This window comes from Hevea brasiliensis, chromosome 2, assembly GCF_030052815.1.
Source record: "Hevea brasiliensis isolate MT/VB/25A 57/8 chromosome 2, ASM3005281v1, whole genome shotgun sequence".
In the NCBI taxonomy this organism is placed as follows: domain Eukaryota; kingdom Viridiplantae; phylum Streptophyta; class Magnoliopsida; order Malpighiales; family Euphorbiaceae; genus Hevea; species Hevea brasiliensis.
The window spans coordinates 125246488-125272075 of record NC_079494.1 but is presented as its reverse complement, the minus strand read 5'-3'; the positions used below and the strand labels follow the sequence as shown (position 1 = coordinate 125272075).

Here is a 25588-nt window from a genome sequence, read left to right as displayed (position 1 = left end):
CCACACCACAATTCAGCCAAGAAAAGACTGAAACCAATTTTTGTAGAAGATCAATTATGAGAAATTTAAGCATATTTAAAAAAAAAAAAGAAAAAAAAAAAGAAAACAAATTAGATGAATTCCAAGTATATCGTCAGAATACTAACAGTTGGATCAAAATAAAAAGGAATTCAATATACTAACATATTTTTCTGTTCTCTATATGATTGAAAAAAAAGAATTCAATCATTTTGGTTTCGATGGATGTTTCCACTAATTAATAAATTGAGAATCTAGTAGTTAATGAATGTGTCTGTGTTAGCACTTTTGGCAATTCACAAACGTTCCTTTGAATGTTTCAGACTTTAAGGTTCAGAAGTTTTACCACATAGACTTAATAAAAAAATTTATTGTTTATATATAAGTGTATAAATTATTACTTTCGTTGCCACATTTAATTAAATAATCTCATTTTCATAAAGATATATAAATAATTGATTAAATTATTTTTTTTATTTCACTTAAAAATTATATAAATATTTTTTATATTTAGTAAAAATAAAAGGTAAAATTAAAAAAAATATAAAATGATTAATATTCTTTAGTGTGATAAATAATTTTAAAAAAAATGTCACAGACACTTGTATTTTACACGTCGAATTCATAAATGGAGCCCACTTTAATCAGGTGAACAGTCCTAATGGAATCCGTTAAAAAATGAAGGGCTAATAGGCGTATTTCGGCCCATTGTTTGTCCACCTTCTTCTAACTGGATTGCCTGACTTCTTCCTCTACGTAGTAGTGAATGCCAGCCCTACGTGACCATACTCCAGTTGCTCTCCACCATTCCACTAAATAAATAAATATAAAATATAAAATTAATTTCCATTCTATCCAATGCCTTGTTTATAAAAGAAGCATACAGTGCACCAAAGTCTATCAATACATAAAACCCATATACTATTATGGTGTGGAGCATGGAGAACCAGAAGAGTGTGTATCTATTTGAAGCATGCTTAGATAGATATCTTCTCTATGCCCAACCCGCTAACTATATGCATTTGGCCTTTGTAGTCAACCATGTGGTTACATTGAATTCTTGGTCATATTCAAAATCAAAACAAATCAAATCAAATTCGACAAGCATGAGGGTGTTTTGTTCATTCTCTCAAATCAAATTCAATGCTTCTTTGCCCATCATCTCTCAATTTTGAAAGTTGCTTTCCATGATATATTTCTCCTTTACTGCTCTTCTTATTATTATTATTCATATATATTGATCAGCAATTCTTACTCCTCCAGGTCATTTACTTACTGAGAATGGTTTCTCAAAAGATCAAATTCTAATTATAAAGACGTATCAGTCGATAAATGTTAAAACCAATACTTGTGTAAGTTTTAAAAGAAAAAATATATATAATTAATCTCTTAAAAGCATCAAAATTATATAGAATTTCTTGTCCATAATGTAAAGTAAAATGGAGGATTTCTCCAATTACATCAACTGTCCTCTATTGGAAAACCTGGTGAATTTGGATCAAGAAATCAATGGGAGAGAGGAAGAAAAAAGTTGGGAGGAGGCTGTCTTGGAGGAAGCAAGGCCCACTTACCGCTCATTTCTTCCACAGCACGCCACCAAGGGTCACTTGATACCACTGCGTCAACCAACTTGCTTGCATCGTACCCAATTTGCAGATTCATATATGTCACGGTGCCAAAATAACTACAAAGCAATTAAGTAATGGACCCAATGTGGCAGTTCCTATTATGATCTGCACAAGAAAATTGCTAGCCAATTAAATGTGCTACCCACAAATGCATATGAAACTGAGATAGAGACAGCATACCTCAATCCTTCAATGGTTCCTTCAGATTTCCAGACAATATCTTTTAACCCTGACGAGAAAGTTTTATAAAACTGCAATATGATCAGGAAAAGGGATTCAAAATCAGTCAATCATGAACTTTGGCTATCAAAGGATTAAAATTCCTTGAGTCTTCACTGTACGATGACTGAGGAAATGCAGCATGGAATAGTAAACAGTGATTGTATTGATAATTATGTGAAAATGGATCTTCCTTCTTCATTCATAGAATTCCAAGTGAGTAAGAACCACTATGATACTGTGAATGAATCCAAAATGAGAATGTTGACATGCCTTGTGAAACTCCAGTGTATCACCGCCAACTTTCCGGAGCTCCACCATGTGCAATGTTGGTGCCACCTCGAACACCTGAAATTCAAAAGTACTCAATTATTAAGTATTGTACTATTGTGCGTGAGTGTGAGTGCATGTGTACAATATCAAACTATAAGAAATTTTCACCGGTTAAAAAAATTATGACAAATTTTAGATAATAAATATATTGCTCTGATTGCTTACCATTTGGCATTATAAATAGAGGAAACAACACAATGTGATGATAAAAGATTTATCAAGCCAAGCACAAATAGTCAGAATTCAAGGCTTTAATCAGGTCCATTCAATCTAAACTGTTAGGTAGAAAAGAATCTAAGGCAGCAAGTTCTTAAAAAGAATATGCGCTTCTTAAATCATGTTTAAGTGATAATGCCGATAAGAGGCTACCAACATCAGCATATGGTCTGATTTTGTCCATATTTGAAATTGCAAAGTACAGCACCATAGCACAATGCATACATATTCTACCATGACAACTTCAAACATAAACTATTTGACCCTTTTCCTTTCTATGAATGCAAATTATCAAATATAGAAAAATTATTCTACATTCCTTAACTCATTACCTCAGTGGCAACAGAGAGCTGACCCTTCCTCCCATTTTTATCACCTTTCAACTTCATCTGCAATGGTTGAATAAATCAAAGCCAAGAGAATTAAAATAAATATTTAATTGTAAAAGCTACCGGTTTTGGGGTGGGACATGGAAACTCAAAGTAATTACCTTGTAGTTTCGCTTGTCAACATTAAAGCCTAGAGGCTTAGCAGCTTCCTCAATTTTACACATAATTTCATTTGCGGGGCTATGGGAAGCAAAACGAGTTTCTCTCTTAACAAGACCCTAAAGTAAGGAGATCCAGCAAAAGAAAAAAGGAAAAAAAAAAGGAGAGAGAGGAGGCAGATAGAGCGATAAAGAGAAATATTAGCTATCAACAACATATTTACCATAGTTAAAAAATGACTCCATCCAAGCCAACAAAATATGATTTATAGCTACCTATCTATGCAACAATTAGGAAGATTCAAGCCACATGAAAAAAATTAACAGCCAATATGCATCTTCTCAACTGAGAAAAATCAACTAATCATTCCCTAGATGCTATCATTGCACATGACCCTGGCCTCAAGTAAAACTAAAACAACAAAAAAAGAAAATTATAGTTATACATACCGCCTGCTTCGCGAACAAATTTTCGAGGCTAAAGCCCTGGGTTTTAGAAATAAGCTCAAAAGCATTCATTGACACAGGTTTCTCTTTCCTTTCTGTAACTAGATGTTCCTGAAACAATTTTTTTTGTATGAAAAAAGTCAGCTGATGAGTGTTCTCAATTGTCATTTATCAATTCTGTCTGGCATACAAAGTCACAAACGTATTACGTAGGCACAAACCTATTACGTAGGCACAAACCAAACTAGATAAACTTCAGCAAAATAATTTAGGCACTTAGAATTAGATATTTTGTACATCCCATTACAGAATGTTATTTGTGAAAGAATTTGCCTAAAAAAGTTGGAAAATAGCATATTTTATAAAATCATTTTGGCTAAGTGAAAAACTAGACAAGTGATTATAATTCTTACCTTTGAGTCATTAAAAGCAGCATCAACATCATCAAGATTTACATCGTCTTCCTGCTCAAACTGCGGGGGCTTGTATCCTTTCTTGAACCATTCATCTTCCAATATTTCAGAAATGGTTATCCGCTGCAAAAAAAACAATCATCAAATTAACAAAATACAAATGCATTAAGACAAAAACGCATCATATTAGATGTTTCATATTACCATTTTCTAAGTGTACTCATGATAAGAAGTACCAGAAATCAAAAGCAGTATAACAGGGATGGATTCTTGAACTCACTGTAACAGGGTTTGGATCAAGAATGCGCTTTATCAGTTTCCTTGCACCAGAAGAGAACCACGATGGAAATGTGAAGTCAGCACTGCAAATCTGAATTTATTTTTCAAAATTATTATTTTATGTAAAAACAGAAAAAGGGGGAACAAAAGTCCTAGTGCTATTTACCTTACTATACAAAGCCATAAAGTTTGGCTCGTCAAAAGGCAAGTATCCAGCCATAAGAACATACAGAATGACCCCACAAGACCAAACATCAGAGCCTGTACCATCATAACCTTTGTCTTTGAGAACCTGGAAAGGAAAATGTCATATGCATTATGCCACAAAAGATGCATGAGTTGTAGCATTATGGAATCTTATCTCTATCGAGTCATAGGTACATACCTCAGGGGCAACATAATTTGGGGTTCCGCAGGCAGTGTGAAGCAGTCCATCCCCCTATCAATTATTGGAAGAATGTTAGTAAGGTCAGCCTCTGTTTCACATGATATAAAGATGGTTTATCCTCAGAGTATTGAAATAGTAATCCATTTCCAATCTATAAGAAAGAGGGTGCACATGTTTACAGGAGTCAATGAAATGCTAATCTTACCTTCTTTACATAGGGAACCTTGATTATGTAAGCAACCAATCAAATCACTCATTTATTATATTAACCCACATAGCAGAATGCTATTTTCTTATTGCATTAACCTTCAACATATATGCAATAATCAAATAATGCTTACCCGTATTTGCTTCGACAATACTGCACTCAGTCCAAAATCTGAAACTTTAAGAACGCCAAGTGAATCAAGAAGAAGGTTCTCAGGCTGGAAATAAAAATGCAGAGTAGCAGTTAATGATAACTTATACCCGTAGTCATATAAAAGGCGAAAATACAAAATATATATATATATATACAGAGCCATCAACCCAGTGAATCCAGGCATAGAAGTTTAGTAAACCTTCAAATCTCTATGCGACACTCCTCTACTGTGACAGTAATCAACAGCATTGATAAGCTGGTGGAAATATCTCCTGGCTTCATCCTCTTTAAGTCTCCCGTACCTTGCCTGGGATCAAAAAGCCAAATGTTACTTATGGGGAAAGCTAATTAGTTACCAATGAACGCATAAAAAATTTCCATGTACGACCGCAAATGCACAAGAACAGCCAACTAATTTACTTACAATTTTGTCAAAAAGCTCCCCTCCATCAACAAACTCAAGAACAATGTAAATCTTTGTTTTGCTGGCCATAACCTACGGATATAGAAGACAAGTGTAGTCATACATATGAATTGAAAAGTGTATTTATCAATTGTGTCATTCTAAGACACAGTAAACATCCATAAGCAATTGTTGTAAAATCCTGAAAACCAGAAATCGAATTGCAGAAATATAGTTTCCCGTTTTTATCAATATCACATATCGTGTTCAATTATCAATTGTTTTCTCCAAGAAAATGTTTTACGTAGAAAATAGCACGAAAATAATTTATACCTCATAGATTTTGATGACATTCGGATGTTTGATCAGCTTCATTGTTGATATTTCTCTTTTCAACTGCAAAATATATATAATTAAACAACATAGAGTGAATTTTTCTTAAGAAGAAGAATGGATTAAAATTAAATAAATATAATAAAATAATAATTTTATATCAATATGACATTTCTAAACAAAAAGATGATAATTTTTTCGGTTGTATATGTGTACGTTTATCCAGGCGAACCTGTTCGACCATCTTCAGACGAAGGACTTGCTCACGATCAAGGATTTTAATGGCGACGCAATCGCCAGTGTCGACATTCTTGGCAAACTTGACCTTAGCGAAAGTGCCCTCACCTAAGGTCCTTCCCAGTTCGTACTTCCCTACGCGCGTGCTCGTCCGCGTTGAAGGTACCTTGACGCTCATTCTGTCCTTGGCGTTTAGTCCGATCAGTGAAAAGGGCGATGACAGTATGGTTCTAATTTTTGCCGGTTGGGCTCCTCCTCGCAACACGAATGTTGGTGTGACCGGTATCTATTGGTTTGTGTGTAGAGACTATGAAACTTTTGTATTGAGTTGCAGAAGGGAGAGAGAGAGAAGAGACGTGCAGAAGGAGAAGGGGAGGATAGGGAAAGGAGAAGGGTGACGTGGGTCCGACCTACCTGTATGATTATCCACCCATTCGACAAATCCTTGTTTCCGTGTCTGATATTATTGTTTTCACAACATCGAAATATTCCATACATTAATGCAAAATTTACATAATTACCCCTTCTTCATATAGCCTTATTCTATCTTGTCTAAAAAAATCCTTCTATAATGTTTAATTATTATATCACTTTTGCAAATGAGCTTTAATTTAATGTATAGTTTTGAATTTAAATTTAAAATTTTAATTATTTTTAAGATTTATAACTATTATTTCCTTGTAAGCAAAATAACAAATGAAATTGGCAAGTAGATATTAAGGATGGTGCAGCTAATTAAAAATAATGAATAATTCTACTGAAAAAGAAAAAGTAATCAATAATTGAGAAAGTCCAAAAAAACATTACGTGGAATATGCCAAGAATTGGTTGACTTGTCTCGCACCCTTCCTTTCCCTGTTTGGCAGTTAATAACTTCTGCGACTCTGTTTCGCAGCTTATTCCCCACCCTTCAATCACTCAAGCAGTTCTCGTTTGGAAATTATAATTTTATGAAATTTTAATTTAATAAATTTTTTTATTAATTTTTACATTTAAAATAGAACAAGTTCAAGTTTTTTAATTTAAAATTTAATTTATGTACTAATCACATGAAGATTCATTTAAATGTTTTTATAAATTATTTATTTCAAAGTAATTCATTAAAAATTAATGTCAATTCCACTTCTCTTTTTATTATGGGTATCTGATTGAAGCTCAGTAAACCATAAAGGAAACACAAGAAGCCCAGCTCCAAGACATGGAGAAGCCAACCCAAGTCCTGAACATAAAGAACCACCCAAATCCATTTCAGCCATGCAGCCCTGATCCTAACAACAAAGAAATCGGCCTTTTTCTTTTCTTTCTTCAGAGTTCCCGTCTTGCATGTTATTTTATGCAATAATATAAATTTGTTATTATTTTTTTTTTCCTTCCTAAATAAGAAGGTAAGATAGGCCAGAAGAAATTATCTGGTCAGTTAACGAGTAAAATCTATTTTAATTTAATTACTTTTAATTTTATTGTTTATAATTTAATTTCCTTAAAAAGAATTAAATCCTTTTTTTTTTCTTGAAGTTAATTTTTTTAAATATCAAAATAATTAATTAAATTAATACTGCAATCCAATTATTTATATTTACGGTTTAATTATTGTTTATTTCAGATGTGGGATTTAAATTCTAATGGACTTATTATGAAAATAAAATACAAATTTATTTGCTAACAGGATCTTTTATATAGTAATTGCCCAAATGGAATGTCTTAGCTAGTATTAAACAATAAACTTTTTCCCTTAATAAATAAAATGTAAGATTTTTTTTTTCTGTTATATAGAAATGGAGTGCTAATTTTTAGTGATAGCTCTTTAAGAATGGCTTCATTTTCTTCTTTTAACTTTAGTTTCTTTTTAAAAAATTCTTAAATTTTAATTTTATTTTACAAAAATTCTTCTAACCTAAAAAATAGATTTTCAGGGTAAATTTATAATTTTATTAATAAATTTTATTAAATTATTGATAAATAAATATTAATTAATTTAATCATAAAAGTAAGAGAGGAAAAGAGAAGGGAAAATGGGGTAAAATATGGTGATTTTATTCTTTTAAAAGGAAGGAGTAAAAGAGTAATTTACTATTCTTACTCTGAAAATCTTAAAGGAATTTTTTTAAATAAAATTGAAGTTTTGTAATTTTTTAACAAATTAAAAATAAAGGATAAAATTGAAATAACTCTCAAAATTGAAAAAACATTAATAAAAATTACTTAAAATGGAATGGTGAATTATTGGATTTAAATTCATATTTCTTTACATATATTAATTCAATAACTAATAATTTATAAAAATAATAAATATTTTTTATTTTTTTTCTTAAAAAGATTAATCCCCTTATAGAATGTGATTAAAAATAAAATATTGTCTTTCTAATATATATATATATTGTCATCAGGGGAATAGTTGTATATATGCTAAGGAGATTTTAAAAAAAAAAAAAAAAAAAAAAAAGAGCTCTCTTCCTCTCTTAAAGGAAAGAAGAAAAGAGATACCACCTAAGACCTACCTCAAGTAAATTGGAAAGCAACGAGCTACTTAAAATTTTGCTGTGGGCATTTTGCTTTCTGATTTTAAAAATTCTGAGAGCAAGAACCCAACTATTTCCTGGAAACAAACAATCCACTTGTCAAAACAACTAGGTAGATACCTGAACTGAAAAACATATGAAATCTACCCCAGATATCTACGTCAATCGCTAGTGTCATAAGCTTAGACGTAATTATTCTCTTCTTTATATATACCTTTCATTTAACAATTAACAGCTTTGATAAAAAGGCACGTCTGGTGGGTAGCTCAATCGAGTTTTAATTAATTTCCATGGATGAGTAGCACGATTCGTGGAACTCTCTGTCTTTTCTACACCATAACTCTCTATCTCTGAGCATTTTAAGCTCCCAGGCACCCTTCATCTCCTGTTCTCCTTCAAACTGACTGAGCAGGTGTGTATTCTTCTTCTTGCTTTTTTATATGTTGTTTGGCTAAGGTTAATGTATAGTAGTTCATTCTTCTTGATTTCTTCTTTCTATTCTTGAAAATTTCAAGGGAAAATTCCAATAATTGGTTTTGGTCGATGGGAAGATACGAGAAAAATGAAGAGTGTAAGACTGATGATCATCAAGAACCTATGAAGATTGTGGAGGCGTGCATAGCTTGTTTGTGGTCATTTTTGGTGAGCCTTTCAGGGGGGCTAATACTGGGTTACTGGGAGTATCAGTATCACCTTACAAATAGTCAGCAATGGATGGTGCCCTTAGGTCTTATTCTGCTTGTTACGCCGGTGATCGTTTCATTGGCTCTTTTCTTCTCAGAAATCAGTAATTCGGAAGACAAGAACTCCAAAAGGAGTCAACAACCCGTCGTTTTATTTGATGATTCAGAGAAATACCTGAAAGAAAATCCAGTGTAATTGATTTGAATTCCTGAACCTTCGTCGTTGTTAAGCTGTTGCTAGGTCACATCACTCGCTCTTATTAGGGTTTGCTTGCGATGATGATGCATTGCTCTTCTTGTATAAAACATAAATTTTAAGCTCAAAATTAAATTGGTTTGATTGGACACACTGTCTTTTTTTCATCGAAAAGGAAAAATATTTCAGATAAACGAATTACTATGAAAATCCTAGCAATTTTGTAATTATTATTATCATTCTTGTTCAAGCATAATTGAAGTTTGAAAAATGAAAAATATTTTTTTTAAAAAAAAAAAAAAAGAAGCGTGATGTATGATATAGATCCCAACTTGTGTAATTTTAAATGGTGAAAATAGTAATTGAAATGGAGGGGATGATGTGTTAAGGCAAGAATGTTGCCTTCCCCAGTTTGTATTTTCGTAGTAGTGTATGTTCATGTCTGAGGCTGTCCTTATCCAGTGGTCTACAGAGCGTACACCTACTACTGCCTTCCCAGTGTCTCCACTCTCCGGACTATTTTTAACTATGCTTATTTGTCAGTTGTCACTCCCATTGCAAACGCTTGCAAGTAATTTTGCAACAGCAGGCCCCACTATCAAAACTTTCAATAATCCAATGTAGACAGATAGAGAATCCAAGGTGGGCATCCATTAGCAACTGTGAAAGTGAGGAATCTGCATCCTGATTTTTATTTTTTAATTCTTCAATTCCATTACTTAGCAAATTCCATCCCAGCAGCGGAAAGAACACGCCCATACTTGGTGATTTATCGCAGCAAAGCCATTTCATTTTAAGAAGCTTTCTCCCGTCCTTGCCCTTCCCCTCTCCCCGCTACCGGAGACAAGACTTTTATTTACATTGTCACCAACGCTACTTGCGTGCTGCTACGAGTTTGCTTCTACCGCCTGGTTGAGCATTTAACCAGACGACTATTCCACAAAGATAAGTTCCTGGCTCTACATTAGAAAGCATCTATTAATTCCATTACTGAGTATAATAGCCACACAAAATGGCGATGAGTTCACAAGATCTCTCCAACTACACAAGAAATGATAGAATTAATTCATTTAGATCATGTTGACATTGGAAACAAAACGATAACAAATATACTTCATTTTAATGAGGAAAATGAATGGGTTCTTTCCGTCATACTCAAGGATGGGCGATGAATCTTGGCATCGGATAATGGATATTGGAGAAAGAAAGAGGCGAGACAATTTGATGACGGCAAAAAAAAAAAAAAAATAGCCATCAGATCTTAATAATCTTACATTCATCCAAAAGGAAAAGTGCATACACGTAAATTTTGCAATGTCACATCAATGCAAGCTTTGTTTTGAAAATTACAACCTCTATTTGTCTCCTGTTGTGATGCCCCCACAGAAATCATATATATCCAATTTACAAAGCTGTCTACATCAAAATTTCTAACGCTTTCTTTCACAATCAATGCTTTGAAATATCTGAATCTAGCAGATTGAGAGAACACTTTGAGACCAACTAGTAAAAGAATTTGCTAAGGATACATAGCCAAAAAAATGTGAAAATGAGGAAGCTTTGCATGCTCACCAAGCCTTATGCTTCAACATCAGAGCGTGTTGGGAAATCTAGGCCATGAAGAGCAGGTATGCTGTCTAAATCATCCTTGGAGAACAGTGGAACAAACCATAATGCCTTCTTTCTGCCAAAAACCTAAAAGAAAAATAGGACAGATACCATAAGAACATGATATCACATCTAGAAGGAAGAATGGCTTCAAATTGACCGGAAGATTTTATTAAAAATCAAGTAACCATTTAATTACATGATTTCTACCAATACAAAAGTTAAAGTTACGCTTAAAAAGGGTCACAAGCAAGAAGCCACAAGAATGGATATAGACATTTTGAGTGCCTAAACACTCAAGCATTTTCTATTTGAATGCTTAAAATTCTTCTCTCTTTTTTTGTTCTTTATTTTTTTTGCTTGAAGGAATCAAGTGCGCAAGGAAAAAAAAATTGCAATCAAATTGTTTGTACTTTCCTAGTTACCTAAAATGCCAAGATGAACTAAAATAATAAAAAAAATACTCTACTTTCCACATCAGCAAGCATGTGGACTATCTTTATTTTTTTGAAAAAATATGTACCCATCACATTGAAAAAAAAATCTGCTTTTTCACCATGGATTTCTAAGATTTTTCCAAAGTAGTCTTCTCACAATCTTAAGCATGTGCAATTAGAATTCTCATTTAATTAAAGGAGTCCATGTGTCAGTTGAGCCATGCAGTCAATTGACATTTTTCTTTTTTTCCAATTCACTAACTTCACTATAAAGTTTAGGCACCCAAAATGTCATTATCCCAAAGAATAAATAAATAAATAATGAAGGGAGAAGAGGCCAAGTTTCAATTTCTACCAACTCCAAACCTCAAGTTCTACAAATTCCCTGTAACTAAGGCCTTATTTGGTTCAAATTCTCTACTTCCTAGGAACTTCACTTCTTATGAAGTATGAGGGTAAGTTATTTCCTTAGGATGTTGAAATAAAATGCCAACCAAACAAGATAGATTTTCACACTTCCTAGGAACTTGAAGTTCCCTAGCCTAGTCACCCCCAACCAAATGGAAGCACTGTGTCTTTAATTGCAATTCTTACAATCACATATCAACAACTCACAGGTACAATCAACCAGTATAATCCCATAGATAGCAATTATACATAAACTATGCAAGATAACAGAGAATCTTAAATCATGCATTTATTATTTGAAAGATGACAGAAAATCTTATATCATATATAAAAAAAAATGGAAAAGACTACCTGTTCAAAATTCTGCTTCCTGCCTAAGTCATACTTCCACCTAGCTGCTCCTTTCTTCTCATAAACCTGAAACAATGTGTTTAAGAAGGTCATATACAGCAATTGCTTAACTACATGCTGAACTCGCTCTTACATCCAGGATAATGAACAATTGTAAAGGACATTATGACATTTGCAGTTTGCACAGCAATGAAAGTCAAATTAAGCATGAACTTAATAGAAACAACAATTAACTATCCTATGATGCTGGCTGCAACAAACATTAGTTGTCTCTACCTAAGTAATGGCCAATTTCAAGTACACTCCCAATAACAGGAATAAGTGAAGCCAACTTCTACATGCTAATGCATAAAGTCTCATGCAACACAACTAACATACATAATAAGTTTAAAGGCATACAAAAGTAACAGTTATTTATTTTTTACCTCTACAGAGGTGGTGTTGCTTGACAGAAGAGATGCATGCATAAATATGAAACAAAGAAGACTGAGAGCAAAAGCCAAATTAAGAACTGCATCAAGGTACACAATCTGTAAGAAACAGGGGAACAATGAGAATACAGAACTAATATATGTAAATGAAAAATATTAACCTGGGCAGGTACTTTACCAAAGGCCAAAAAAGTTACTGCTAGATTGCCAGGGGAGCTGGAATGATTTTTGGCTTCATCAAAGAACTTGATAAAACCAGGCAATAATACTAGAGTATTCATTGTTGTCTCCAAAAATGTGTATAGCTTCAAGAGAGAGAGAGAGAGAGAGAGAGAGAAGGCCAGAACAAAGTCAGGGAAGAACAAAAAGAAGAAATATACAAGTGCAAACTTCAATGCCATCCTCAAAATTTGGGAAAATATTGCAAATAATTGGATTAGACAATTGCACGTGCACAGATGTTAAGATTTTTTTTTTTTTTAGTAATTTGGCCTTAAAAGTATGCAAAGTATTTTATTAATATTCAGCACCATCAAAGTTTGGTAAATTTAACCCATAACAATTGTTTGCAATGCATATTATTTATTGACCTTATTAAATTATTAAATGTCAAAGGACTTTAACCTCATTAAAGAGTACAATTTCAACCGTGAACTTACAATATGACTTCTATAGAATTTAAAAAGAGGTTTAATGACATCGTAAAAACTTTCAGCAAAGAAGTGGGGCAAAGTTCAAAGATCTACACATAGATTCAATAGTTAGAGCCTTCAGATAAATCTATTCCAAGGACAATCACAAGTCATTCTGCCAAGGGCCAAATAGAATTCACACCTATCGTATCCAATTAAGATCTTAATTTCATATGTAGTCTACCACTATGCCTAACAGTTCAAATGATGAACCGGCCTCAACCCCCTCCCCCCCAATAATTATGCAAGCACAGATTCTGTTGGAGGTAGTATGTCATACCAAGAAAAGAAGAAAAAACTTGTAGTTACGGGCTCCAACGCAATTGACCACCCAAACACAATGGTGATCCATCTTCAGAACACATCTTTGGCCTGCAAAAGATAATAATAATAATAATAATAATAATAATAATAATAATAATAATAATAATAATAATAATAAAAATAAAACGTCAGCACCTTATGATATCATCTTAACTCATCCACAAAACAATATACGCTTTCATCGTATGGGCAAAAAAACCAACTTTAGTAAATCTTACAAATGCCAAGAAAAGCTTGTGAATTTGGTAAATTCAGAAACCTCTCTTTCCACCTTTATTTACCTAATTCGTATTTGCATGGAATGCAACTAAGACCAGCACCAGCCAGTAAATGAAAGGGATTTATGATTCGAGAAAGAATCTAAAGGTGAAAAATAGACAAATACATTTACGTTATAATGATAACACAACTCAAATGCTTAATATTCGATCAACTTCAGAAAATCTCTGAAGCACAATTTCCTAGACACTAAATTTCCCAGTTACTTCCCTTGAAATAAGGGGGAAAATTCCATGCAGAATCTATGAAGGAAGGCAGAATGAACAACTAGGGAAAACATTAATGAGATCAAAAAAAAATAACCAAAAATATCCCTCGAGAAAAAAGCAGCATCCCTAAACTTACAAAAATTCAACATATACCATTAGAGAAAAGAACATAAAAACTATCTATGAAGGAAGGCAGAAAGAACAACTAGGGAAAACATTAATGAGATCAAAAAAAATAACCAAAAATATCCCTCGAGAAAAAAGCAGCATCCCTAAACTTACAAAAATTCAACATATACCATTAGAGAAAAGAACATAAAAACTATCATAAAATGCCCAATACCACGTTAGAAAATGTTAATTGACGAAGTAAAATAAAAACTGGTAAAATTAAAAGATACATAATAGAAATTAATGAAGAAAATCAATAAGCTGTAAAAAAAGATCACATATTGGCTTACAAACAGAGCAATGATGGCAACGCGGCGGTTTGCCGTTCTGGCAGTGATTGCAATAGCCCACATGTGGTCCCCTATCCAACCCAGCAGGCGCAGACCATGTAGAACCCAAATTCTCAGGTGCTCTAAAATCCGACTCATTGATACAGCTACCTCCCTCCAAATTCTCCTCCAACCGCTCTGGCCTCCAATTCTCAGGGACTGAACCAGGGTCCTTCAATACTACTCTAAAATAGCTCCACAATAAAAGTCCGAGCTGCAATTTAATTTCTATTTGTCAAGCAAACAAGAATACAAGTAAAGTGCAATTGCAATTGAAGTGTTAAAATTACCAGAATATGAAACACTATAACCATCAAGATAGCCGAAAGAGAGTGGACACCACCGCGAAGCAACTGCGGGCCCCAGGTAATAACCACGACGGCATAGTAGGAGACGGTGATAATGCCGGCGACGAGAAGGATCATCAAGTAGCCGAGAACCTTGAGACCAGAGCATAATTTGAATACGTTAACATCCATTCCGGGATTAAAGCGGCGATTTATCCTGATATCGGGGATGACTGGGGCGGGTCTTCGGGTTTGCGGTGGGAATAGGCGTTTCCAGATAGCTGAAGCCAGGTTTGCTTTTGATAAATTGAAGAAAAATGAGGTCGATTTTGAGGGGAGTGGATTAGTTACCAACAGCAGATTAATTAGCAGATCGCGTTGCGTCGGAGAATAACTTTGGGAATTTACTTGCTAATGAAACAAGCTCCGTTCTGTTCGGGCTCAACCCTCCGCGAGTAGGGCCGTGGACGGGTACAGGTTCTCCCCATCTAGAACTGAAAATGGATGACACGTTACAATTAAATTGAAACAAATTTATCTTGTTGTTTTAATTTAATTTTTATAAAAAATAAATTAAATTAAATTTAAAATGAATCAAACTAAATTTAAATTAAAACTATTATATACACCAACAATATATATATAATTAAATTCTAATATCAATTTAATTAAGGTTAATTACATTAACTATTTCATTCAATTTTGTTAGTAGGGATGACAATGGGTAGGGTACTCGCGAAAATCACCATATCCGAACCCGTTTCCGATTAATATTCTCAAAATCCGAACCCGTCCCAAACTCGATTTTTATTACTTGAAAAATAACAAAACCCCTTTAATTTTATATATTTAATTAATAATTTATATAAAAAATTATTTTTATTAATAATTTATATTTTAAAATTTTAATAATTTCAAAAAATATTTCAATTTTATTTTATATAAAATAAAATATATAAAAATTTATAAATATTATTAAAAATATATATATTTTATATTTAATTAAATATTTATATAAACGGATTCGGGTAATGGATATTCAACATATAAAACTCGAACCTGACCTGAATCCGTCACGGGTATTAAATTTCAAATCCAAACCCGTCTCAAACCCGATTATATATTACCCAAACCTATCCTATTAAAGTTCGGTCGAATCGGATATCCGAAAAATTCGACCAATTGCCATTCCTACTTGTTAGACACTAAACCACAATGCTATGAAGGAAAATAGGAGAAAATATAGGGAAAATGTTTCATAAAAAAAAATTATCAATTTTGTTTCTTTTATTTTTTATTAAAATAAATAATTATAAAGACATAAATATGATTTTATTAATTTTTCATTAATTTATTTTTTAAATTTATAAAAAATTGTCATTTAATTTATATATTTTAATGAAATTAATTATTTAATTTATATATTTTAAAAAATTTACTATTTAGTCTCTATATTTTACTTTTATTAAATATTTTAGTTTTTTTGTCAAATTTTCTATTTAGTTAATAGATTTTATTGATAATTAAAATATTATTTAGTCTATTTATTTCAGTAAAATTAATTAGTTAATCATTGTATTTTAAAAAATACTATTATTTAATTTATTTATTTCAATGAATTAATTAGTCGATCCCTATATTTAAAAAATATAATATTTTAAAAAATATATTTTTAGATAAAAATAAAATTTTTATTGTATATAGACTAAATCTAAATTTATATTTTTTTAAATTATTTAAGTATATTTATTCATTTTTATTATTTTTATATTTTCTCTGGTAAAAAATAATTTTTTTAAATTATCACCTTAATTGTGGCACCCCTTATCTGTCTACAGTGTAACCGAGCAAGACATATCACACTCAGTACTGGAGCACCATAATTTATCTTACTTTATTATTTTAGTAATTTTGAATTCGTTTAATTTAATATCAATTATTTTTCGACGGAGAAACAGATGGAGTTTCCCCTATTATGTTATCGTTTGGCTCATTTCACTATTCACCTGCTTGAAATTTTCAATAATATTTTACAATGAAAATATCGTTAATACTCATTATAGTCATCTCACATTTAATTATCGCAATTCACATACTCATGTGTACAAATCTATTCATTTCCATACATATTCATTAATGCATGATTTATATATAGTAATTCTCATATTTTCATTAATTTACATAATATACAATATAATTTCAGATGAAATAGTTAATTTATTAATTTATAATATATGCGCATTGATTATAATTTCCTAGTTTATATTACAACATAAGAAATATTTATAATATACAAAATACGTAAAATGACTTATATGGGCCCTATTTACATGCATTGCTGAGGAGGTGACAACCTTGAATACTCTGTAGATCATAACTCTAAAATCTCAGTCTAATATCCATTAGGCTTTATCTTTAGTAACTGCGATAAAACAAATCCATCGCGCTAAGCATTGCTGCTTAGTGGTGCTATAATATAACAAAGGAAATAATATACAATAAAGAAAAAACTGAAGCAATATTTGAATGTTCAATAATTAATTTAATTTCGTGTGAGATTACTAATATTAATTATTGGTTATCCTAATTTGTCATTCTTTGAAAATGCTTTGTAATAGCCCAGTCCACTAGTGATATTGTTCGCTCTGGACTGAAGCCCTCACGGTTTTAAACGCGTCACTAGGGATTACGAACTACCAACTTATAAACCCAGCATCTCTCCCGTGTTTTGCCGATGTGGGATTTGCCTAGGGTGTTACAATCCACCCCCCTTATGGGACTCAGCGTCCTGGCTGAGGTTTGCCCCACCATCGCTCAAGGTTGCAAGCGGAGTGGCTCTGATACTACAAATGTAACGACTCGGCCCACTAATGATATTGTCCGCTCTGGGCTGAAGCCCTCACGGTTTTAAAACGTGTCACTAAGGGTTACGAACCGCCAACTTATAAACCCAGCATCTCTCTCGTGTTTTGCCGATGTGGGATTTGCCTAGGGTGTTACAATCCACCCCCCTTTCCCTCAGCGTCCTCGCTGAGGTTTGCCCCACCATCGCTCAAGGTTGCACGCGGAGCAGCTCTGATACCACAAATGTAATGGCCCGGCCCACTAGTGATATTGTTCGCTTTGAGCCGAAGCCCTCACGGTTTTAAAACGCGTCACTAGGGGTTACGAACCACCAACTTATAAACCCAGCATCTCTCCCGTGTTTTGCCGATGTAGGATTTGTTTAGGGTGTTACATGCTTAGTGTGTAAACTTTATAGTAATAATATATACAACATTCAATTATTTAACAATATTAAATTTAGTATTAATTTATTACGAGAGACACATTTGTAATATTTATTTACGTTATACTTCTTTTGCAAATCTTCTTATCATTTTACTAATTTATTTATAGGTATTTTGAATCATTGCATGGTAAATAAAATTTTAAAACTAATTCTAGTTTTTTTTCTTATTCATTCATTTAATTCACATTATTCTTAATAAATTTCATTGCCCAAGTAACCTATGACAGACTGACTAAATTGGATAAGCGGTTCGTTAGTACTGGACATCGCAGTATCTCGGGCCGTCATACCATGGGACGTGTAAGCTCAGTGCGTTAACCACATATGCAGTCAATATGGCTAAAAAGCCATGATAACATATCAGTATGGCTAAAAGCCATGATAATAAATAATCGGGCATAAAAGCCATGAGTGCGGGCATAAAGCCATAAATACAGGCATAAAGCCTTACGCAGTACTGCTAAAACAATACCCTATTGGCATGCCAATCTATCCAATATGACACACGTGTCTAGGCAATATATGGGCACATTAGTACCTTTAAGGGTTTATAAGTATTATTTTTTCATTATATGTTCCAATTATAATTTATAACATTTCAATTTTTATTCATAGCAGAGTGTAAATGTCTAAAATACAATTCTACCTAAATTATGCATTCATCCTTTTATTCATTCATTATGTCATTCAAATTTATCATAATTTATAACAATTATTTTTATGTGTAATTGTACTCAAAGCACTTTTCCTTATCCTTTCTCCAATAATAAGAACTAAAGTCTCATTCATATATTAATTTATTCATTACACTATGTACATAAATTTTCATTCATATTTCAAGTAATCCATGAACATTTCATGGATTTCAAATTTAACTAAATTTTCCTTAAATCCTAGAGCCACTCAACTTCAAGAATTTAAATTCATTAATCACATTATCTATATTAACCATCTTAATATTTTTTCTAATTTAGTATAACATTTCCTATATTATTGGGGTTACTATTCACTTGATCATTTCCCTTTAAAGTTTGACTTTTTAATTTATGATAGATTTGTTAAGCCTAAATTTACCAAGATACTACATTTTACATTTTATTTTTGTTAGCATTGATTGCCAAACTCAATTCATAACCTCCTAGGTTTTATTTCAAATTTTCAGAATTTGAGGTCTAAATTCACTATTCCATTGGACCTAATCATAGAAAATTTGATAAAACTTTCTTTATGAAAGTTGTTCCTTATTGTGTCTTATTTAATTCTCTTTTTGAATCATTCTATTTGGAGTTTTTTAGCTCATGTTATGGCCATTTTACCATAACTGGCCAGATTGACTGTACTCAAGTGCACTAATTCTGCCAAATTTAGTGTTCTGATTTTGGTGGACAATTCCATTAGGTTAAGTCTAGAATTTGAGTTTGTGTTCTACATGAAGGTTGTTCTAAATTATCTAAGCTTTCTATTGATATAAATTTCGGGTTAATTAGATATTTTTACACTGAGTTATGGCCAAATGAACAAACACTGTTCATTTAGTCACTTTTACCAGGTCCATAATTGGTTACCCGGATCTGGTCAATTTTTAGGGTATTCTAAGTTTTTTTTTTTGGTAAGGTTTCTTCATCAAAGTTGTGCCATCATGTGTCTAGTTTCATATCCAATTAGCCTTGCACTAATTGAACAAACATCTCTCAAGTTATAGCTGCCCAAATTTACTGGACTCAGATCCAGCCCCGCAGGTCACCTAAGGCAGCATACCTAACCTCAATTCCATTGCCACAATTCACTTCAATTCCTTATCAAACACAGCCAAATAGTTACTAATTGACCATTAAAATACTAATTCACCCTCAAAGCACAAATCCGACAATTTAGCTCAAGAACCCTAATTCTCAAATTTCAATTCATGCACATACATCAATTCAACATGCTTAATGATGCTATAAGTCTCATACTAATTTTCAAGACCACCCATGTACAACTTAAATTCATTCAAAACTCATCAACACTTCCATCACTAAGGCTGTCGAAAATTTTAGTTGGTCCATACATGGATGTGTTCGTTTGATTTCATGAATTTCTAACTAAATCCATACACCTAACTTCAAATTTAAAGAGAAAAATTGAGAGATATAGTACTAACTTTTTAATGAGCTAACTTGAGCTCGTAATTCTTCTCAATTTATTCTTCAAATTGCTGCCTCAAGCTTGCTCTAGTGGTAAGGATTAATTTTAGTGAAGACAGGAAGGGGTTTTATGGCGATTGAAAGTGGAAATTGAAGCTTAGGCAATAGCTTCAATGGTGGTTTCTTTCTCTAAGAATTTTCGGCCAAGAAGACAAATGAGGAAGATGAGGGAATTTTGTGTATTTATCTCTAATTTATCTCTTAAATAAATTTGTTAAATGGAATTTTTAATGACATCATGCATTATGTCATAATTGTGAATTTTTTTTATTTTATTTCCTTTTTCTTTTCTTTTGTACTTATTTTTAATTAAATTTTCATAAATTTTTATTCATATTTTATATCATAAATCTCACGTACTCGACTTGACAAGTTGGTAAAAAATCATCTTTAAAGGCGAAATGACCAAAATACCCTCCGTTTGGCTTAAGGAGCCAAAACTGTCTGTATCGATTTTAAAAATTCTCCTTACATTTTCTTGACATTCTGATGCTACCTAGGGCGCCGTAACTCTTTTCTGGCATCCCATAAATTATTTCACTGGGTTTTCCATGGGTTTAGGGTTACTAGCTGTAAAGACAGCAACTTCTCGTTAGGTCACCCATCGCCGGGGCACCGGTTCATTTAGCTTTAGTGCATTTTATTTAAAAAATTTTTTCTTAATTTTTCTTACTATTATTTGGTCTATTTATCACTACTCACTCTAGTTTAATTATAGTTCTAGACATTCTGATTGTCCGGATCGATATTAATCACCGGAATAGTCGAACGTATGGACTATCTAAAGTGAGGGTGTTATATTAATTATGTAGAGATTTAAGGGAAAATGATTGCAAAGACAACTAATACCATTTTTTATTATGAAAAAAAAAAAAAGAAAATGAGAGGGGAGAAGATTGTGGGTGTAGAAGCGAAAAAAAATATATAGAGAGAGAAATTACGGATAATAAGGCCTGTTTGGATTAATTGTTGAATACAACTGATAGCTGTTAGCTGATAGCTGATAACTGATAGCTGTTTTATATTAAGTGTTTGGTAAAATTATATTTAGTATTCTTTGTTAATATGTGAAATGACTAATAAGGGTATATATCATATAATTTATTTTATTATTTAAATAAATATAAAATTATAAATTTATTACATTATATTATTTATTTTATTATTAAATTAAATATATAATTATTAAATTAATATATTATATTATTTAAATAAATATATAATTATTAATCTTTTATATTATATCATTTATTTTATTATTGAAATAAGAAAATAATTATTTTTTAAGATAATTAAATAATTTTAAAAATATAGATAAAATAAAAAAATAATTATTATTGTTAATAGAAAAATTTATAATTAATTTTAAGTTTTTGGATATAAATAAATATTTTATATTTATGTTATTAATAAAAAATATTTTTACAAAGTTGAAATACATTAATTAAAATATTAAAATTACAAATAAAAAAATAATAATATTAATAATATTAATTTTTAAGTTAAATAAAAAAGGAGAATATGGTCAAAATAAAAAATAAAATCAGATCAGCTGATGAGAAACAACTCTAAAAATAGAGCTGATACAAACTGCAGCTGATGAGTATCATATCAGCTATATTTTTTTAAACTTGTCAAACACCATAATTTACCTGTTTGGGTGTTTATCAGCTATCAGCTGCACCCAACAGGTAAACCAAACACTTTCTAAGAAAGAAATAAAAGAGAGATAATTAAGGTAATTTGAGTAAAAAAAAAAGATTGATTAAAAAGTTAACAAAATCAAATTATATGAACTAATTAAGATGAGTTTCAAAATATAAAAATCAGCTAATTAATTTTAATAGTTTAACTAACAATCAAAAAAATAATAATGGAACTAAGCAGTTTAACATACTAAAAATATGAAAACTAAAGCAAATGGTAAAAAAATTTATAATACAATCACTGTATATATGCTTAGTATACAAAAAAAAAATTTAGAAAAATTATAACATAATTTAGTACACCTCATGCTCACATCTTTTTCTTTTTTTATCTTAATTTTTTTTTAATCTAAAGAGAGTGACAAGATTTTCTTTATTTTCATTCCATATTATCTTATTTTTTCCTCTTTCCAAATACGCAAACGAAGTTTTGTGTCCTCCTTCTTCTTGCATTTTTTTTTTCTTAAAAAAGAAAAAAGAAAAATGTTAGTTTCATTTAAATGTAAATAATTACAAGATGATAAAAATATAGATATTAGAATGACTAAATCTTTATTTGGCATTGAGTTTTAAAACTTGAAATTAATTTTTTAAATAAAAATATCACTTTAAATGTTATTAGAAAAAATTATTTTATTATTTTAATATTATTATGACTAAAATTGATTAAATTTAATTTTTAATTATTAAGAATACTCTATAACTAATATACTTAAAAAAAATAATTTTCTCAATATTAATTTCAACAGCAATGCCAAATACACCATAAGAGTTAAAAAATCAAAATAAAAATCTTACAATAAATATAATAAAATAACTTTATAACTAAATGCAGGTATATATATATATATATATATATATGATATAGTTGAGATTCTGTAAGCTTTAAATGCATGTCACGTGAATCCTATAAATAAAGTGAAAAGCCAATGACAAAGAGTGAAGAAATTTAATCTCCAATGAGGAAATTTAATTAGGATGACTAATTATCTTCCCTCTATATAATTTAAAGAGAATTTTTTAAATTTATTCAAATTAATGTAAATAATTTATTTAAATTATTATAAGAAAATAATTTTTTAATATAAATATGAAAATAAATATGATAAGAATATATATATATAATGAAATTATAAAATTAAATAAGAGTAATAAAATAAAATATTTAATTAAATTATTTTATAAATAACAAAATAAAAAATTTCTTTTTTCCAATCTATTTTTTTTATTTATAAACAGAATTTATAAACCTTAAAAAGGTTAGAAAAGAAAGAGAAAAAAAAAATGAAATCAATTAAAATTTTAAAAGCTGAAAGGAAAAGAAAAAAAAAAAGTAAGAAAGAAAATTGGGTGATTTTATTTTTTAATGATATTATATTAATATGGCAACTGAAATCAGTTAAAACAGGTAAGAAAAACTTTTTTATAACACGAATCAAATTTGAATAATTTAATTGTAATAATTTAAAATTGATTCATTGAAATAACACATCTTAAAATTAATCACGGGGAATAAAAATACCAGCAAACTACCGAGCACGAGAACCAGCCAAAGCCCAACTAACGGAATGACGTGAGCATAAGGCAAACTAAAAATTGTGCGAAGTTATTGTTGTCTCGAAAAGACATAGCAAATCTAGTGTCTCTCACATTCGATAAAATGAATTTTTGAGAAAACTTTACCTTTGTCTTAAATTCCTCCAGAAACCTCGTCGCCTTAAAGATCGGTCTGTCTCCAATCAAATACTCTCACTTGCCTCGCTTGCAGAGGTGCCCGCTGTTTCTCCTTATCTCTGTTTCCTTGTGTTGACGCTTTTGATTATTTCTTACTCTGTTCTTATAATTGGATTAGGGTTTATCCATTTTGGGACTAGGGTTAGGGTTTTTTGAGCAAATCAAGGAGTACAAGATGCATCAGCCACCGCAGATGATTCCAGTGATGCCTTCATATCCACCCGCAAACATTACCACTGAGCAGATTCAAAAGGCATATCTTTTTGCTTCTCTTTATTCATTTATAGCTTCTTATGTGCATAAATTCGGATATGTGTGTGTTCTTTGGGGTCAATTAAATGTTTTTGTGCTTTTTGATGATTGTTTTTTTAAAGATAGGGTCCTGCCAGAGTTGGCTTTTAAGGGTTTTATGTTGGGGATGGGGTTTTAGAGAAAACGTTATTAAGGCCTATTTTTGCAAGCTAATAATTAATGGAAGTGGTAGCACATGTTAAAGGGACAAGAATACATGGTTGGCTTATTAATTTTTCTCCAATTCACTAAGAGTCTAGCAGTTGTTTTATGCAACCAAATTTTATCATTTAATGCCATACTATCTTAAAGGCTTTTTTGGTTTGTGTTTTCTGTTAGTAGGCTTCCCACTCATGCCTAATCAGTTGTTTTATGCGTATATATGGTTGATAGACTGATAGCTGCAGATTTTATGCAGATGGCAGTTTCTTTTAAGAACCAGATCTAGTTACTAATAACTTCAGAATGTTTATTTATTAAATTTGGTTTCGGCTATTAAAGTTCTTCAGATTTTAAGTTTTGCTTATTTTTCTTCTTTTCCCTTTCAAATTCGCTAATATTAATGATACATGGACACGTGGACTGAAGTACGATCAAACTTAGAAGTTACAAGTTTGAACCTAGAAATTTCGCTACGCTTTTATTTGATGAAATGAAAATTTTTGTTCTCTGTCAATGTTTATTATTTGTTGTGGATACACAAGTTAGGTCCGAACTTAAACTATCATTCATGAAATCCTGATCACTTAATTAATTATGCTTCATTCTTGCAGTGATGGATATTTCTTCCTACTATGGGATACCAATAAGTCTAAGGGTTGCATGAACCAGTACCATGTAACATGTCTTTTTAAATAATGAAAAAAGTTATCATGTCAACATGGTTTAAGACCTAATAATAACCTTTTGGTTTATACCTTCTGAAATATCTATATTTTGTTTTCCCCGCACTGGCATATTGACTAGTGAAAAAGATTCCTTATTTGTGTGACTAACAGTCTTTAAATAACTGTTCCTTATAGTGAAGCTTGTCACTTGAACTATTACTCCTGCAATTGTAGATTAAATAAGTATTTCAGCATATATCTGCTACCAGTTAAATAGCTTCCAAGTGGATAAAGTATTTAGCAGTTGACATGGCTAATAATATCCAGTTCTGCCTGAACGTTAGCATATATCTGCTACCAGTTAAATTGCTTCCAAATTGATAAAGTATTTAGCAGTTGACTTGGCTAATAATATCCTGTTCTGCCTAAATGTTGAACCCCATAAACAGTGCTGCTGCTGTGAATGGTTTGGGTGGCTATTCTCATAGTGTTAAATCAATGTAATTCACTTGTCACTTCATGGCAGAACTCTAGGATGGGTTGTATGCTGATATGGATGTTATTGATGTTTGATTCATCTTTGTTAATGCAGTACCTTGATGAAAATAAAAAATTGATTTTGGCGATCTTGGACAATCAAAACCTTGGTAAACTTCCTGAATGTGCTCAGTAAGGGCCTTATCCTTTGTATTTGCATTTGTGTGCCTGCACAAATCCTATTCATGCTTCTTTTCCAAGTTGTGTTGCCTTGTCTTAATTTTGTGTGTTTTAAACTATAATGTCAGGTCTTAATTGTGTGCATTTTAATAATGATGAGGATCTTTAAGGACTGGAATATTTCTGCACTTATTTAGAACAAGACCAAA

General features: G+C 31.3%; 2 protein-coding genes and 1 long non-coding RNA gene across 8 annotated transcripts; 1 reads left to right on the top strand and 2 right to left on the bottom strand.

The window, feature by feature from the left end:
• Positions 1-1366: 1366 nt before the first annotated feature.
• Positions 1367-6214, bottom strand: LOC131177866 (CBL-interacting serine/threonine-protein kinase 9-like). 2 transcript variants are annotated; one of them, XM_058143015.1, is made up of 15 exons: positions 5758-6214; positions 5526-5588; positions 5214-5285; positions 4989-5096; positions 4770-4853; positions 4426-4479; positions 4207-4332; positions 4042-4131; positions 3762-3884; positions 3352-3459; positions 2905-3021; positions 2747-2803; positions 2139-2213; positions 1827-1897; positions 1367-1751 (listed from the first exon to the last, which is right to left on the bottom strand). In XM_058143015.1, the coding sequence occupies exons 1-15, from the start codon at positions 5938-5940 to the stop codon at positions 1745-1747; spliced, it is 1338 nt and encodes a 445-aa protein (XP_057998998.1). In that variant the 5' UTR covers positions 5941-6214; the 3' UTR covers positions 1367-1744. The 2 variants fall into 2 exon arrangements, with proteins under 2 accessions (XP_057998998.1, XP_057998999.1); XM_058143016.1 differs by having other exon boundaries at positions 5742-5890.
• Positions 6215-8346: 2132 nt separating this feature from the next.
• Positions 8347-9309, top strand: LOC131171036 (uncharacterized). Its single transcript, XR_009141796.1, has 2 exons — positions 8347-8693; positions 8797-9309. It is a non-coding gene; the product is annotated as an uncharacterized LOC131171036 (long non-coding RNA).
• Positions 9310-10416: 1107 nt separating this feature from the next.
• Positions 10417-15180, bottom strand: LOC131168751 (probable protein S-acyltransferase 12). 5 transcript variants are annotated; one of them, XM_058143012.1, is made up of 8 exons: positions 14690-15180; positions 14361-14613; positions 13368-13459; positions 12574-12700; positions 12390-12475; positions 11965-12030; positions 10733-10855; positions 10417-10632 (listed from the first exon to the last, which is right to left on the bottom strand). In XM_058143012.1, exons 1-7 carry the CDS (start codon positions 14876-14878, stop codon positions 10739-10741), a joined length of 930 nt encoding a protein of 309 aa, XP_057998995.1. In that variant the 5' UTR covers positions 14879-15180; the 3' UTR covers positions 10417-10632; positions 10733-10738. The 5 variants fall into 5 exon arrangements, 4 of the variants coding, with proteins under 4 accessions (XP_057998995.1, XP_057998993.1, XP_057998996.1 ...); XM_058143010.1 differs by having other exon boundaries at positions 10417-10855; XR_009147127.1 differs by lacking the exon at positions 10417-10632 and having other exon boundaries at positions 10782-10855; positions 12557-12700.
• Between the last annotated feature and the right edge of the window lie 10408 nt (positions 15181-25588).